Genomic DNA, 16,339 nt, shown 5'->3' on the forward strand with positions numbered 1-16,339 from the left:
CGGTTACTCATTCAACTCTTTCCAAAACTCTCCCGACCACCAAACTCTACATTCTCCGACAGACAGACAGACAGACAGACAGACAGACACACTATGCAGCCATGTGTCGGACTTCTTGAACAGTTGACAAGTCCTTGAAATGTTGCAGTGGAATGCTTTCACACTCAGGTTTGAGGTTTAAGGGGGGGGAGAGCCCTTTGATGTAACCTCTTCTCCATTGATGGGCCCAGCTGACTCACTCAGTGATGGCAGCAAACAACAATGGGCAGTTTCAGCAAATCCTGAACAACACTACACCAGGAATATTTTGCCAATGCTGACCCTTCATCACACCACAGAGCACACCAGGTGTAACTGTTAGAATATAAACCCTGGCACCAGTTTACCTGTGAGATCACCTATATGCCTAGTTGACTGTTTTGATCTACAGAACTGGCAAGTGTCACCAGTGCCACAAAATCCCTGCTCTGCCTTTGTAAGAAATAGATCTTTTAACATGACAGCACATACACTTTGGAACCCCCTGGTTACATGGACCAATGGCTCAGTATGAACCAGCTTCCTTTGTTCCTCACAGCCTGTATTTGGTACAGAATCAAATGGGTGGCCCACACTACCAAATTATTCCATACTAACTGAAACTTCATCTCTAGGGTTACTTCCCCCTGCACAACAACCCTGTCTAAGGTTAGGTTGCACTGAGAGAGACTAACTAGCCAAAGGTTCCTGGCTGAATGCGAACCTGAATCCTAGACTCATGGGTCCTAGTTTGCCACTCTAACCGCTATGCAACACTGCTCTCAATAAATAAATGCTACCCAAGCACCTGCACTTATTCCCTTCAGAGTTTTGAGGTCACGTCACGCTTCCAGCCCTCTCCTCCTGCCAGGCAGAATTTTATCTGGCTGCAACCGACTTTCCAGCCCGCAAAGCCTCCGCTAGCAACTTGCGTGACATATTTAATTCCAGGCAAAGGAATGACACGTCTCAAACTAAATGGAATCCCCCCGAGGTGCAAAGATCTGAAGTCTGCAGGCTATAATGAAGTGGTTGCATTTGCAAAACTGAACCCAGATTGGAGCAAAATGCAACCTCTGCTGTGCATTTGACAGTCCTCAGATGCCTGCAAACCACAACCCAAATGCATACTTTCCAGACGCTGGAGAGTTTTGGGGCGTTCAAACATCCGAAATGAAAGAAAGAGATTGATTTTTCCCTTCTTTGTGGATTTTTTTTTTATATAAAAAAAGAACTTTTGTCTCTGACACTCACAGGTTGGCATGTGATCCTGTCTCCCTTTGGTCTTGTCTTTCTTCTTTGAAGCATCCCAGCCTTCAAAGAAACTCTAGGAAGAACAGAAGTCTATTATCTGCATAAAGAATACTTGGGGAACAAGCACACATAATTTCCTTTGACAGCACAGATACTGGATGCTCCCCTAGGGGTGGGCTCCACCATATAGCATCAAGACTCACTGCCTAGGTGAGGTGCTCACAGTGGCTTCCCCAATAAATGACCAAGGCAGAAGGAGGGGCACATATCTTTTGGGAATATTAAGATGATCTGCATTAAAAAATTAGATGACCCACATTTTTTTAATAAAAACAAACAAACAAACATGCACACAGAGGGTCAAAAAAGCTGAATCCATATTGTGGCCAACCACAGAGCAATCAAGTACAGCATCTGAAGCAGAGGTGAGTAATGTGTGGCAGCACTCAGTCTAATTTCATAGACTCATAAGAGTTGGGATGGGACCTGAGGGTCATCTAGTCCAACCCCCTGCAATGCATGTGGCCCTAAAATTAATTTCTGCATAAATGGCAAGAGGGATCTCTATCCCAACTCCAGTTACCTGCATGTTGGGGTAAGGAGGTAAAGAGAAATAAAGGGGTAGAGAGAGGCAGAGAAAGAAGTGGTCCCATCCACTCTTGGCTTTGGCCCCGTCCACAGTTAGAATGTGGACCCCAACAGATTACCTTTGAAGAAATGCGGCCCTCAGCAGGGGGAAAAATGCCTCTAGAAGGGCATTTTTGAAATTGAAATGAGGCTGTATTTTAATGTTTTAATGTTGTATTTTAATCTTCTATTAAAGTTGTATTTCAATCAATTTGTTTTATATTGGGTATTAGCTATCCTGAGCCCGGTCTTGGCTGGGGAGGGCAGGGTATAAATAAAATTTATTATTATTATTATCTGATCTCAGTTGGTTAGAGCGTGGCACTGATAATGCCAACATTGTAGGTTCAATCCCCATATGGGACAACTGCATATTCCTGCATTGAAGGGGGGTGGACTTGCTGACCACTAGGACCCCTTCCAACTCTACAATGCTATGATTCTATGACTGGCCAGTGTGAGAACATGGCAATGGATAGATGGGCCTTTGGCCTGGTCCAGCAGGGCTCTTCTTGAGGAGGCTGGCAAGGCCTTCCCCTTGCAGTGTCTCTGCCCATTTGCGAAAGTTGTATGCAAGCCTTAAAGGGCCCGTAACTGGTTCTGTAGCTGCATGCTCCAGGATGGTGGTAGAACAAGAGGAGCTGCAGGGGAGTCTCCCACAGATCTCAGAATCAAGGGTGAGCCACATCTTCAGAAACCACCCTCTTGACCATTGGGCCCACTCTTGGTCTTGCCTGCTCAATCTGCCAGAGCCTAACTCACCAAGGGTTTGAAATGGGGGGAGAGAGAGAGAGAGAGGGAGAGAGAGAGAGAGAGAGAGAGAGAGAGAGAGAGAGAGAGGTTCTTTTTTCCAAACGGGTGCTAGGAAAACTACAGATGGCAAGTACCATCTTAGAAGAGGCATCTGATTGGCCATTGTGGAAGCATAAAGCTGGACTAGATAGGTGTTTGGATCTGATCCTTACATTTTTATAGGCATTTTCTCCTGTGCTAGAAAGGAGAATGCCTCTTGTAGATAATGCCTGATAATGCATAGGAAGATCATCTTTAAAACAAAGTAAGTATCCTTTTCCCTTTGTAGTTTCCCACTGATATGTGTTGGGTGGGTATGCATCCTTTTGGATTATAAATTGGCACAAAAACAGCAAAAATAGGTGGTTAATCAATGACAGAAAAATGGGGATTTAATTAATCAATCAACTAAAACTCATGTGATTAATTGACTAAGGTTCCAGCCCTATGTCTGCTTACTTGGAAGTAAGCGCCATGGAAAAGACTTACTTTTGCATACAAGTCTGTAGGATTTCACTATTAGGTTTTCTTCTGTTTTTCCAGTACAATCTTTTCCTTGTATTTTCAGGAGCAAGTACTATTGAGTTAAATGGGACTCAATAGAACAAAAGAATTCTGAGAACTGTGGTTTACCTCTTACAGAGCTGCAATTCCCAGCCCCCTTAACAAACTACAGTTCCCAGGATTTGGGTTTGTGTGTGTATGTGTGTAGGAAAGTGCAATGTGTGCACAGTCTGAGGCTTACTGCCAGTTAAATTTGCATAGGATTTCACCCTTAATTGTGTAGCAGACATTTTTAGTGTGCTTTCTGCTCTAAAGTCAATTTAGGGAGGAAGATCTACATTTTCAAAAGCAAAGACCCTATGGACCACACATTTCAGGACCAGAACTGCTAGCTTCCAAACTGCATCCCTCAGGTAGCAGCAGCAGCCATTGTGTCGAGAGGATGCTACATTTACAAACCCTTGAACTGAAGTTTTTACTTTGCTGCCTTAATTGCGAGTTTAATGTCTGCACTGCGCTGATTATGTGGTGTGTTTATTACTTTTAATTGGCTTAGTGTATAGTTTATTGTTGTTTTGCTTTAAATTACATTGTAAACCACCCTGGAATAAATATTTTGAAGGGGATATATATATGTATATATATATATATATATATATATATATATATATATATATACACACACATACACACACATACATACATACATACATATATAGAGATAGAGATAGATAATTAGACAGACACACAGATATAGATATATCACTGGTAGGGTGGAAATATATTTTCATCAATGTCTATTTTCATTAAAGGGATTCCCCAAGGGGGCACTTTTAAAGTGGATTCATTCCACTACATCTGTATTCTCCCTCCCTGCAGAAATGACTCATTCCCTCCCGCCCCCCGCCCCCCAGATTATGAAATCTTCTGTTTCCCATGGTTCTTTATTTCCTGTTATTACACAGAGCTAGTGTGTGTGTGTGTGTGTGCAAGCCTCTTGTGCGCACGTGAAATAACTGCAGCCCCGCTGCTATGAGCAAAAAAGAGAAAGTGGAAGAAAATGATATGTTGCCTTGCTTGTTCCTAATATCCAAGTGCCTTTCAAATGACTGGTTTGGAACATATACAACAGCTTTTCAAGGTGCCCTAATTATTGTGACTAGCTCAGGTTTGTCAAATTCATAATATTGGAGAGGAGCGAGTGTCTCAGACATCTGAAACAATTGAACATGAGACAGTAATATTTTTTGGCAAAGAGAATGGAGGGACCTTCAATAGGCATGTCCCACGGGAAACATAAACCATATTGTTCTGACAGTGTCGCAAAGCAGAGGGGCTGCACATGTTCCATTTTGATATGGCATAAGGGGTGATGTTGTGGTTTAGGGACACAGTGTCCTTTCAGAAAAGAAGAAGAAAGGAGCTGGGAGACAGAAACTCCCCTTGAATTCCCCAGGCTAAGCCAGCATCTTAGTTACCGTGCCATAGCAACACAGGAATTCCAGAGATCTAGAGCTCAGTTTGGATGTTCTAATCTCCCTGTCCATCACCCTCCACATTATTAGAACAGCATAAGGGAGAGTGGGGACCAGTGTGCTAGTCCCCAACCTCCTCACTGCCCTCTGTGAACTGTAGGCAAATATCTGGATCAGAGAGGAGGGGGTTATTCTACCCATGTGCAGAATTCTGGAGGATAAGGGTTCAAAACAGGGATGTTTCATGTTCTCATTTTTAAGTTTAGTGGGCTTCGCATATCAGGGATTATGAATTTGGTAGAGCCTGGGGCCAAATTCTCACCTCATACTCTTGTTTGAAGCCATAGCCTTCTGCAGTCTTCATCTGGTTGATGTGCTGGAGAAGATCAGCCACTCGGACGGCAGGATGGAGCTGCCCAGTGTGATAGGGGGAGCCTTTGCGCCCACACTGCCGTCGAGGGGAACCCCCTAACAAGCTGCTGGACTCATTGACAACACTGCTGCGCTGGTCACCTGGGAATAAGACAAGGTGTGACAGAGAGGTGGGAAAGGGAATCCAGAGAAAAACAGGAACCAACACAAGTCCCTCTATAAAGCTATGCAGGTCTGCGTACAGTCAGTGCTGAATGACAACCCCCATCAGCTTTAGCCAGCATGGCCAATGGCAAAGGATGATAGGAGTTGTCATTCAACAATGTCTGGAGGGCTACAGGTCACACAGTTGACCTAAATAGTCTAATACTTCTACTGCATTCAGATTTTTTGCCACAGACTGCTATGACAACCCACCCACCTACTCTGGGCAGTAGCTCACACTCCAACTTAGACAAGGGCACAGCCAGATCTTAAAAGCCAGTGGCAAAGATCACAGAAGAGCTGGTCCCCACACTGGTTCTGAGCCAGAGCATTTCCATATTCCCCTGAACAGGTATCCCCATAGACTGAGGTTCCCAAACAAGCAACCATCTTCCCCACTGGAACTCCCTGCTCCTCACTGCTGGATCACTGATGCAAAAAATGAGCTAGGAAATAAATTGGGGGAATGAGTTGGAGTGCTAGATAATAATTTAAGCTACTTAATCTCCAGGGAAAACAAAAACAAAGGTAACGCTTGAGAGTGATAGCACAGACTGAGAACACAAAGGTTTCATTGGGGACTGCAGAACTTGGAGCAAGTTGCTTAATGTGGGGCTGTCCAAGGTCCTGAAAATCTGACTGTACTTGCTCAATTGCACCACATTCAGATGACCTGCTATGGCCCTAAGGTACTTTTCTGGGTCTGCAAAACTCAGAAAAGTTCAAATTTTGAAGGACCACCACATATTGTTTCAGATAATGTGAATTTGGTAGGTTCACCTTTCAATGCGAACTGAATTGAATTCCCCCCCCCCATCCCTACTTGACGAATTCTACACACACATACAAGCTTATTTTCTTTTAACTTGAAACAATGCTGTTAAGGGAAGGACAGGGGGAGTTGTGCTTTATGATTTTCTACAAGGGCCAGCCAATCAGCACTCTGCACAGCCAAACATGGAGTTGGGTTTGAAACAGATTCATGATTCTCGCAAGAGGCAGCTAATCAGAACTTTGCACAGCCAGCTTCTACTGGAAAGAGGAAAGAAGACCTGGTTGCTCGTGAGCATGGTTCTGGGAAAATCAGAAATCAGGAGGATCAAAACGTCAACAAATTATGAGAGAAATCTATACTATATTTGACAGACCACTATAAACACTTGAACTCTTTGGCAGGTTTGGATACAATGGAGGACTGGAAAATTAGGAGGATTTATAGTATGTAGTTGAAAAGGTTAATTAAAGAACCGATGGAGGGGAGGAGGGAAGTCTAGAGATTTGGAAGAATCTTGTGTAATTTTTATAATTTGCGATTTTGTGTGTGAATGAATTTGTAAAATCAAATAAAAATCATTTTAAAAAAGAGACAACCCTGAATATACTTCAGCCATTTTGTCTCTTTTCTCCAGTGATCGGTTCAAAATGACTTGTACAAATGTCTGTGTTGGTAAAATATCATTTTTTAAAAGTGGGTTGTTGTTTTTAAAAATAGAAAATTAATGGAGATGTTCACAAATGCAATTTCTTCTCTGGGATCAAGTACTGATCTCTCTGGTAATGGCAGTAATATGGTGCTACTGACGTCAATGAAGTCCACTCATCTTGAGTGGAATTAACTCAACATCTCTCTCAACAAGGTAGACCAGGGCTTTTAAACCAATTATACAGCAAAGGGACCTCCCTAGGGATAAAGCTTTCCCTAGGCCACACAAAGACCCTTCCTGGTTCTGTATTCACATTCATTAACCCAAATTAGAATTAGAGAAGGGCAAACTGCCTTCAGCAGTATTCAGAAACAACACAGGAATTATGAGTAGAATTGGAAAACACTGAAAAAAGGGGGATATTTGTTGAGAGTTCTAAATGTGCGGTTATTGCACATGTGTAGGTGCTTTCCAGTATGCAAGTATAGCTCAGTAGCAAGATAAGGCACTGTTGTAAACAAGGCAGGGCTTCCCAACCCGAAAATGGTAAGGCTGGGGGTCTTTACACTTACATTGTGCATGCCCTCTTCTTGAAGTATATGTGATTATTTTATTTATTTAAACTATTTACATAGTGCTTAACAACCATAGTCTTTATCCAGTTTACAAAATATACAATACAAATAAAAATCTGTTAAAACTCTGAAATCAGACTTCAATCAAAATGTTGGTGGGAATAATAAAAAAGGGGCATTTAGTAGACACCAGAACCTCAGTAGGGAGCTTCCAGTTGTCTGTCCTCAACTGGAAGAAAGTTCCGTATAATTGGGCCCACAGTACTAAATGCATAGGTCCTGGTGGCTACAAATCTTTGGTCATTAGGCTTTATTTGAGCATGAGCCATAGGCCATTTTAAGAGAGGCAGGCGATGTCGTCATAAAAAATGGTATGTATTGTGTACTTTTGTATTCAGAATCCTCCCAAAAATCATAAATCCATATTTGGAGCCTGATATTTTTAATCTTCAGTGGCATCACTGCTTGGAATCCTTGTTTCTTCCATTTCCCCTGGAAATTCACTCTCATTTAAAGTTGGGCAGGGTAGTTAAGCAATGTGCAAGAAAGCTAATGTGCACTAAGTAATTCTGGGAATGCATCTTTATGTTGCTAAATTCTCTTGATACTTGCACACCTCCTGTATCCTGAAGTTCTCTTCATCTCACTTAGTGCCTCTCTCTCTCTCTCTCTCTCTCTCTCTCTCTCTCTCTCTCTCTCTTTCAGAGCATTATCCTGTATGGTGAGCTCTGCTCAAGTCGCAACTCCCCTGCATGGCAGAGTTCTTGAAGTAGTTGCCCTAACAACATTTCATCATAATAATCCTTTTGGGCTCAATCCTACAGCTCCAGCATCTATTCATCTTCTGGGCAAATGTCACCACATAGCCTCCCTCCTTGCCCTTTTGCTTGCGGTTTCCAGAAGGCAACATGTGCATTTGGTAATTAAAAGCCCACAGAGATGTATCGGGCAAGCATGTAAAGGAAATTGTACGAGAGTGATGTGCACAAGGGGGCTCAGATAGCATGCAGAAACCATTACTGCAACAACAGAAGCCGTGGCAAATGTCTTATTCCCCAGGAAAATTAGCCTTTCCCGATCTCTGGGAAATGAGCCATTCAGAGCTTCCCTGGCGTAGGAACACAGCGTTATGCATGTATCTTAGCTTGCACGTGCTTTCCCAGGCAAACAAATAAATAAATCATGGGCTTTAAACAAACCTAGTTAGGAGTAGTTGTTCACTGCTGATTAAAATGCTGCAAGCTCCATTTTGAGGGGGAGCCAGGCTGGACAGGGTGTTTTTGGGTTGAAATCCTATACAACATTTACCTGGGAAGGAGACCCACTGAACTAAATGAGACTTGCTTCTGAGTGGACACATATAACAGAGGTGGAGAAGCTCTGGCCCCCAGAGAGTGCTGGAGTACATCTTCCATCTTGTCTTACCATTGGTCATGCTGGTTGGGACCGGCAGGACTTGGAGTGGTATAACTTCTGGAGGGCCACAGGTCCCCCGCCACTGGCATAAAGGCCTGTGCTACTGCTGGGCACCTTTTCTTGAGTGGCTTCATTTCTCCCCTGCTACTGCTGTCACTGCTGATTTTCTTGGCCTCTAGGGCAGTGGTGGAAAAGACACAGCTCTCCTAATATTGTTGGACTCCAACTCCCATCAGTGCCACCTAAGATGGCCAATGGTCAGGAATGATGAGAGTTGTACTCCAGCAGAAATTGGAGGACACAGCCTCCCCATCCTTGCTCTAAGCCCAGTCTGAATGGCCACTCAGAGTAAGGACTTCTTCAGGCCAAATCATTGCTTGTTCTTTCAAATGGGAACAGATGTCAGTCTTCTACAAAGCCCCCAGGCAGTCTGTGGGCAAATGATCGCCTTGGTGTCACCGTGTGCCAAATCTTCATTGCTGCCTTAAAGTCACATCACCAGATTTAGGATGGTGCAGGTGATTCCCCTGCCGAACCTAGGGGAAATGGCTTCAACTGGTCAGCTAAACCAGGTGAGGGCAGCCGATGGGTCTCAAACCCTCAGAGAGTTTGGGACGTCCTCTGCAAGCAAAGACAGGCACTTGCAGGTTGAGCGGATGAGACCAACAGTGGGTCCAACCACCAAGAAAGCAGTTTCTGCACATGCTGAAGAGGGAAGTGAGGGGCAGGTGGGGTTCATCAACCTGGGAAGGGAGCCCATCTAGGAGAAGGAAAGCTCTGGTCCTAAACCTCTGCTGCCTTGTGGGACATCTTCAGGAGGAAAAAAGGAGGAAAAACCCAGCAAAAATCTAGAGTGGAGTCCCTAAGATGGTTGGATGGTGCCTTGTACATGTCCTTCCGGCAACTCCAGCAGCCAAGCTGGTGCCAAACATATTGCTCTGCTTTCCCTTGGACCACATCAATGAGGCTAAGAGGGGGTCTTGTCATCTGGGTAGCCCAGACCTCCATATACATTGCCTAGGCTTGAGCCCAGGAAAAATTGTTTCAGTCCTGCTAATGCGATGGTTTGACTTCCCCTGGCATTCTTTTGTCTCAACACAGACAGGTGCTAACAGCCAACCTACTGAGAAAATCCATAAAAAGCAACTGTACCAGAATGAATTATTGTGAAAATACTGAATTATTTTTTTGGGGGATGGGGGGAGCCAAATCCCATCCTTGTTCAGGGCACCATATTACCAAAGTCCACCCCTGATCAGCTGATATCAGGAGCTTCTAAGTTTAATGCTGGTGTGGGAGTCAGGGCAGGGCTCTTGTTTTCTGTGGGTACATGTAGAAAGAGGCTGCAGCCCCCTGGCAATTGCTTTGGAAAACTCCCTTTTCCACAGGGCCTCCCAAGAACAAGGTTAAACCCACTGCCAGTCAAAGCAGGCGCCATTCCATTGCCTTCAATAGATGTAAAGCAATAGCAGCAAATTTGGGCCGAAAGCTCTTTCAGATGATCGCAGAAGACAAATTGTTCATACAAACTGGTCTTGTTAAGAGCATTCTAAGAAACTGAAATGGTGCAGTAACTAAAATAAAATAATAGTCCTGCAGAGATGTATAAAACAGGGAAACTCTTGCCCTCTGGGCTTCTATTGTCTGCGAGACAATGGTACAAACCATATTAATCTTGTAGTCTGCAGAGGAAAGATGTGAGCAAGGCAGCATCTTGAAGTTCCAATAGCAGGTGTTATTAGCATATGGCTGAAACTGGGGCACAGAAAGAATTACTTTACAACTAAATCAGCATAGAAATGCATTCACCGGTGTGAAATTATCAGTCTCAGCCTAACGTGGAGGTTCTGCCATGTTAACTCTTGAATGTTCACAACAGCTCGGCCGCAATCAGAAATCAACAAAAAAACAGCCCAAGGAAAATACAAGGATATCCATTTTAGAATCATAGAATCATAGAGTTGGAAGAGACGACGAGGGCCATCGAGTCCAACCCCCTGCCAAGCAGGAAACACCATCAGAGCACTCCTGACATATGGTTGTCAAGCCTCTGCTTAAAGACCTCCAAAGAAGGAGACTCCACCACACTCCTTGGCAGCAAATTCCACTGTCGAACAGCTCTTACTGTCAGGAAGTTCTTCCTAATGTTTAGGTGGAATCTTTTTTCTTGTAGTTTGGAACCATTGCTCCATGTCCGCTTCTCTGGAGCAGCAGAAAACAACCTTTCTCCCTCCTCTATGTGACATCCTTTTATATATTTGAACATGGCTATCATATGACCCCTTAACCTCCTCTTCTCCAGGCTAAACATGCCCAGCTCCCTTAGGCGTTCTTCATAAGGCATCGTTTCCAGGCCTTTGACCATTTTGGTTGCCCTCCTCTGGACACGTTCCAGTTTGTCAGTGTCCTTCTTGAACTGTGGTGCCCAGAACTGGACACAGTACTCCAGGTGAGGTTTGACCAGAGCAGAATACAGTGGCACTATTACTTCCCTTGATCTAGATGCAATACTCCTATCGATGCAGCCCAGAATTGCATTGGCTTTTTTAGCTGCCGCGTCACACTGTTGGCTCATGTCAAGTTTGTGGTCAACCAAGACTCCTAGATCCTTTTCACATGTACTGCTCTCAAGCCAGGTGTCACCCATCTTGTATTTGTGCCTCTCATTTTTTTTTGCCCAAGTGCAATACTTTACATTTCTCCCTATTAAAATTCATCTTGTTTGTTTTGGCCCAGTTCTCTAATCTGTAATGGTCGTTTTGAAGTGTGATCCTGTCCTCTGGGGTGTTAGCCACCCTTCCCAGTTTGGTGTCATCTGCAAATTTGATCAGGATGCCCTTGAGTCCATCATCCAAGTCGTTTTAGTTTGTTAGTTGCTACATTTATATACTGGTTTCTGGCCAGAGCACTTTGCTCCTGGGTTTATATATAGCTTGTGCCATGCTCATATATGGAGGACAGTGGTTGGCACAGGGACAAGTAGGCTAGCTCCATGCCCCTTGTGCCATTCCTGTCTGCCGCAAGGCAAAGGGCAGCTACGGTGAGGGAGCTCCCTGTGCTCCTGAAAGTTTTTGCATAATAATATAGAACCTTGGAAAATCAGGGAAGACAAAGTGCAGCAAAAAGTCACTGCAAAAAGTAAGACATCCTCTTCACTAAGGACCATATTTGCACTGGCTCCCAAGAATCGCAGGGATTGTGACATCATGACCCTCCCAATCCCAAAGCTGAAGCTTTGATGGGGGGAGGGGGTTGCACTGCATTTAGAGAGCAGGTGCTGCAAGGCTGGAGGAAATAGGGCAAACATTCTCAATATGGTTCCTCAATATGCTTGGCCATGTTCAAGATGGGAACCACAATTCCAGTGCTCTGAATTCCAGTCTCTTGCTGGGAGTTGGTTACTAGGTAGCCAGGTGAGGTTATAACTATGGGTTCAGACCACTAGGAAAATCCATTGATCAGTCTCAGTCTCAATGCAGAGCAGATTTTCAGAGGGAAAGATAATGGAGCCAAAGAGTAGCCTGAGGAACCAGTGGCTTTCTAGATTCTCATAGGTGTCTGGTTGGCCACTGTGAGAACAGAGTGCTGAACCAGATGGGATTTTGTATTGATTTAGCAGGGCTTTTCTTATACCTTTATGTTATTTGATACTGCCAGACTACAGCTCCCGTCATCCTTCACGGGGCTGATAGGAGTTGGGAAGGCCACAGGTTCACCATCCCTGGTTTAGGCAAATCTACAACCGTATGCAAGCTAGCAATGACTCAGAATCCTACTGCAATGGGAACTGAAGGGAACCATAAAGGACCTCTTCTCTGTACCATGCCAAAGCATTTCAAATTAGATTACTGTCTGTGATTTTTAAACATTCAGCCACGGTCAAATCAAACAAATGGAAATCAGGTGGGTCAGAGGCAAACCAGCACCAAGCACATTCAAAGGACAGAGAGCAAGTAGCTCTATTTTTTAGCAAAGATGTGCCCAATGAAAGTTACATCATAAAAAGAATAAAATTGCAGCAGTGGCTGTTCTTAATCCCATTAGGCCAATCCATTATTTAACCCCAAGACTGTAAAGCAAGATGTGGGAATACAGTTGTCTGGATAGAGCACTTTGAAACCAGTACTTCTGTGGATTTGTTTTGAGAACTAAACACTGCCATTGAAGCCCAGTCTGAAACCTACAAACAATCCACACCACAAATGCTTTAACATAACATGCCTTCAAACAACAAACACTCATTTCCTTAGTGTTTATGCTTTGGCAGAAAATAACTATAGGGGAAGTAAATGTCCATTGTATAAGCATTCACGTTTTCTTCCTTCCAGCCCCACAGCATTTTGGGAATATAATTCTGGAACTTCCACTGGTTCCAGACAGAAACCAAAATCCAGAGGCGGCAAGGAGGGCTTGCCTGGAATCTCAAAGCACCTACAGCCTGCCTTGGAGTACTTGATTGTGAAGGTTAAATCATGATACCGTGGGGCATTGTGTGTTTAGGATTATGTATCCTGTGGCAAAGTCCAGAGCATGAAGCCACAGAGCTCCAGGGTGATAGAATCTGCTATAACAAAATGAAACTCACTTGGTGCCTTCAGGCACACCTTGAAACCATAATTTGGAGGACTGCGAATCAGCCAGAGGCTTAAGCACTTCCTCCTATTTTGGGAATATCCCAGAGGGGGACAAGTACCCACATGACTCATGTGGCTATAGCCCCTGTGTTGCAGATACTCTCTCTCCCGTCATCTCTCTTATTTTAGATAAACTCAGAATGGGTTTGCTACAGCCTTAAATAGGTCAGAGGGAGCCTGAATAAGAAGAATTCTGATGAGACAAAGGTCCTTCTCTTCCTTCTACTCAACATCAGATTAATTACCTGCCCTTTACTTTTTTAAAAAAGGACACAGAGCAGGTTACAACATAGAAAACAGTTTGAAGCAACCACACAAACATGTGCATGTGTAACTGCCCAGTGATCTTTGGATGAAGAGCTGTACAACCCATAATTTCCAACCAGATACACCTGGCTGGGCAACGTGACAGTCCTTTAGTCGCCCTGAACATATCAGTTATGGGATGCATGCAACATGACACTCTCTCTTTCTCTTCAGAGTTTGTTGAACAACAGCAGACTTTCCAAAATGGCGGGAAGGGACACCACCCTCCCTTGCTGGGATTCAGCCAAGGGGAATCAAGTGTCCCCTTTCTCCCCCACCCTGTACGATGTGACTGCCCCTGTGTGGCTGCACACTCCAACATCCCACAGAAGCCAAACAAGATACCTCTCTATTACATCTGTGAACTGCTTGCAGCAAGGTACTATGGGCAGAAACGTTGGCTGTAATCTAAGCAAAACCAATGTTGTTATTGAGCACCAATGCTATTGGTCTGTGTAGTTCAGCACAGAGCGTAAAAGCCAAGTCACTCCCTGTAGCTGCTTGCTTGGATCTTACCTCTGTTACTGTAGTTGTGTGTGTCCATGAAGGACAGGCCCAGCCTCTCATCTTCCTGCAGGGTACTTTGGTCCGTAAAGCTTCGATCAATTGCACTCATCATGTGTGTCTTCTCATTGCGGTAGTTGATCGTCGCTTTGGCCATGTTGACTGGTTTCCTGGCGCAAAATCACAAAGGAGGAAAGCAGGCACACATCAGACAAAGGGGTCCACTCTGGGGCTTCCCAACAGGTACATTTTTCAAACTTCTACAGGTAGGAGGATGAAGAGAGGCTCATGAACATTGGTTGCAGAGGGAGCTTCTTACGTTGTCATGGGCAGGCATCACACAGCAACCGAGGCATCAAGCTCCCCGGTTGCTCAGGTATTGCATCCATGTAATTAGAATTAAGCCCAAACTTCTCCTGATAAAAGTTTTGAGATTTGTCTCCCCTGCCCCAATTCCACTAGAAAAAGGCCACCTAGCAGAATTGCTGCAAGTATTCTCCACCGTGTGTGAGAGAGAGAGAAAGAGAGAAAGAGAGAAAGAGAGAAAGAGAGAGAGAGAGAGAGAGAGAGAGAGAGAGAGAGAGAGAGAGAGAGAGCACTACCATGTTCACCACGCATACACCCCATGATAGTTTTGGGGTCAGTAGCAGTGGGCAGAGTGGGGGAGAGCCATAGCTGTCAATGTTTCCCTTTTTTTAATGGAGATTCCCTTATTCCGAATAGGATTCCTCACAAGAAAAGGGAAAAGTTGACAGCTATGCGGAGAGCTGTGACATGAGCATGTTGCATGGCATATGCACATTGCATATGCATGATTGCCACGGAATTCTGAGGGGGAACCACCCATACCCCGCCTTGAAAAAAGTGGGGGGGATTGGCCCCCCTCCTGATTGTGCCCCTGCCTGCAGCTGCACTGCCTCCATGATGCAGTGACAATGGTGCAACTGATGAAGCAGTGAGGGCAAGGGCACTGTGGTGGTGGCACAGGCAAAGCCCCAGTGGGGTGGCAGCAGTGCCATTGCAGCAGCGGGGGTTGGACCTGCTGCCTGATGCAAATGGCTTCACCTTATTGATGGGCTGCCCTTGATGAGAGCCCATGATGCATTTGGGTTGGATTAGAGAGAGACTTCATCTGATCTGGCAAGTCCTAGGGGCTGTATCCAACATTAGGGTCTAACTTATGTTTGTTAATTTCAGTGGCTCTACTCTGAATAGAACTTAGTTGGCTATGACCCAAAGCCCTTCTTTTAAAATGTTAGAAAGCTAAGTTTTAATTTTATTAAATTAAAACACACACACACACACACACACACACACACACATCCCTCTGCATGTTTTCACACCCCTTAATTCCACCACTCCAAAATTTCTGGCTCCTGCCCTGCTTCTCATCCTAAGCAGCCAATATGTGGGACCACTCAAAAATGTTTCTGTTCCACAGAAAATGAAGCTATTTTGAGATTATTAGTCAGACTTACACTATCCATCCTCCAGCAGATCTATAAGCCATTATTCTCCTTGGTGTAGATCAATTAAAAGGGAAAGCTCCCCATGGAATATGCTGGCTGTGACCCTACCTGCCCACAGACCCTCTTGCCAGAGTGGTGCATGCTCTGGTTATCTCCCACTTGGACTACTGCAATGCGCTCTACATGGGGCTACCTTTGAAGATGACTCTGAAACTACAACTAATCCAGACTGGTGACTGAGAGTGGCCGTCGAGACCATATAACACCAGTCCTAAAGGATCCCAGTGTGTTTCTGAGCACAATTCAAAGTGTTGGTGCTAACCTTTAAAGAGACATCTGAAGGCAGCCCCGTATTGGGAAGTTTTTAATGTTTGATGTTTTATTATGTTTTTATATTCTGCTGGAAGCCACCAAGAGTGGCTGGGGAAACCTAGCCAGATGGGTAAGGTGTAATAATAATAAAAATTATTATTATTATTATTATTATTATTAGTAGTAGTAGTAGTATATTGGCAGTGGCCTTTCTTAAATAGATAACCTCTAATGAAGTGTCACACACACACACACCCTGCTCTTAACTGGCATTTTAGCACAACTCCAATGAACAAGAATGTGGGTCTGAAGCTCCTTCCCCAAGTTCTTTTCCGCATCTCTCCCAGGCAGTGCAGGAAAATTACTGCAATGCCCACTTATACTCCCATGGCCCTTTTAAATACACTTAGCCCACAGACACCTCCTTGCAAAACAAAGCAGAATCTGTGGTGC

General features: G+C 44.4%; 1 protein-coding gene across 9 annotated transcripts in view; it reads right to left on the reverse strand.

The window, feature by feature from the left end:
- Positions 1 to 16,339, reverse strand: part of PTPRU (protein tyrosine phosphatase receptor type U) — a 379,961-nt gene that overhangs the window by 63,840 nt on the left and 299,782 nt on the right. For all 9 annotated transcript variants that reach the window (XM_079985896.1, XM_079985895.1, XM_079985889.1 and 6 more), the window contains 3 exons: positions 14,118 to 14,275; positions 4,993 to 5,183; positions 1,273 to 1,345 (listed from right to left, as the gene is read on the reverse strand). In XM_079985896.1, coding sequence (XP_079842022.1) covers positions 1,273 to 1,345; positions 4,993 to 5,183; positions 14,118 to 14,275 — 422 coding nt within the window. The remainder of the gene's footprint in view (positions 1 to 1,272; positions 1,346 to 4,992; positions 5,184 to 14,117; positions 14,276 to 16,339) is intronic.

Source organism: Podarcis cretensis (genome assembly GCF_951804945.1).
Source record: "Podarcis cretensis genome assembly, chromosome: 8".
NCBI classification, from domain to species: Eukaryota; Metazoa; Chordata; class Lepidosauria; order Squamata; family Lacertidae; genus Podarcis; species Podarcis cretensis.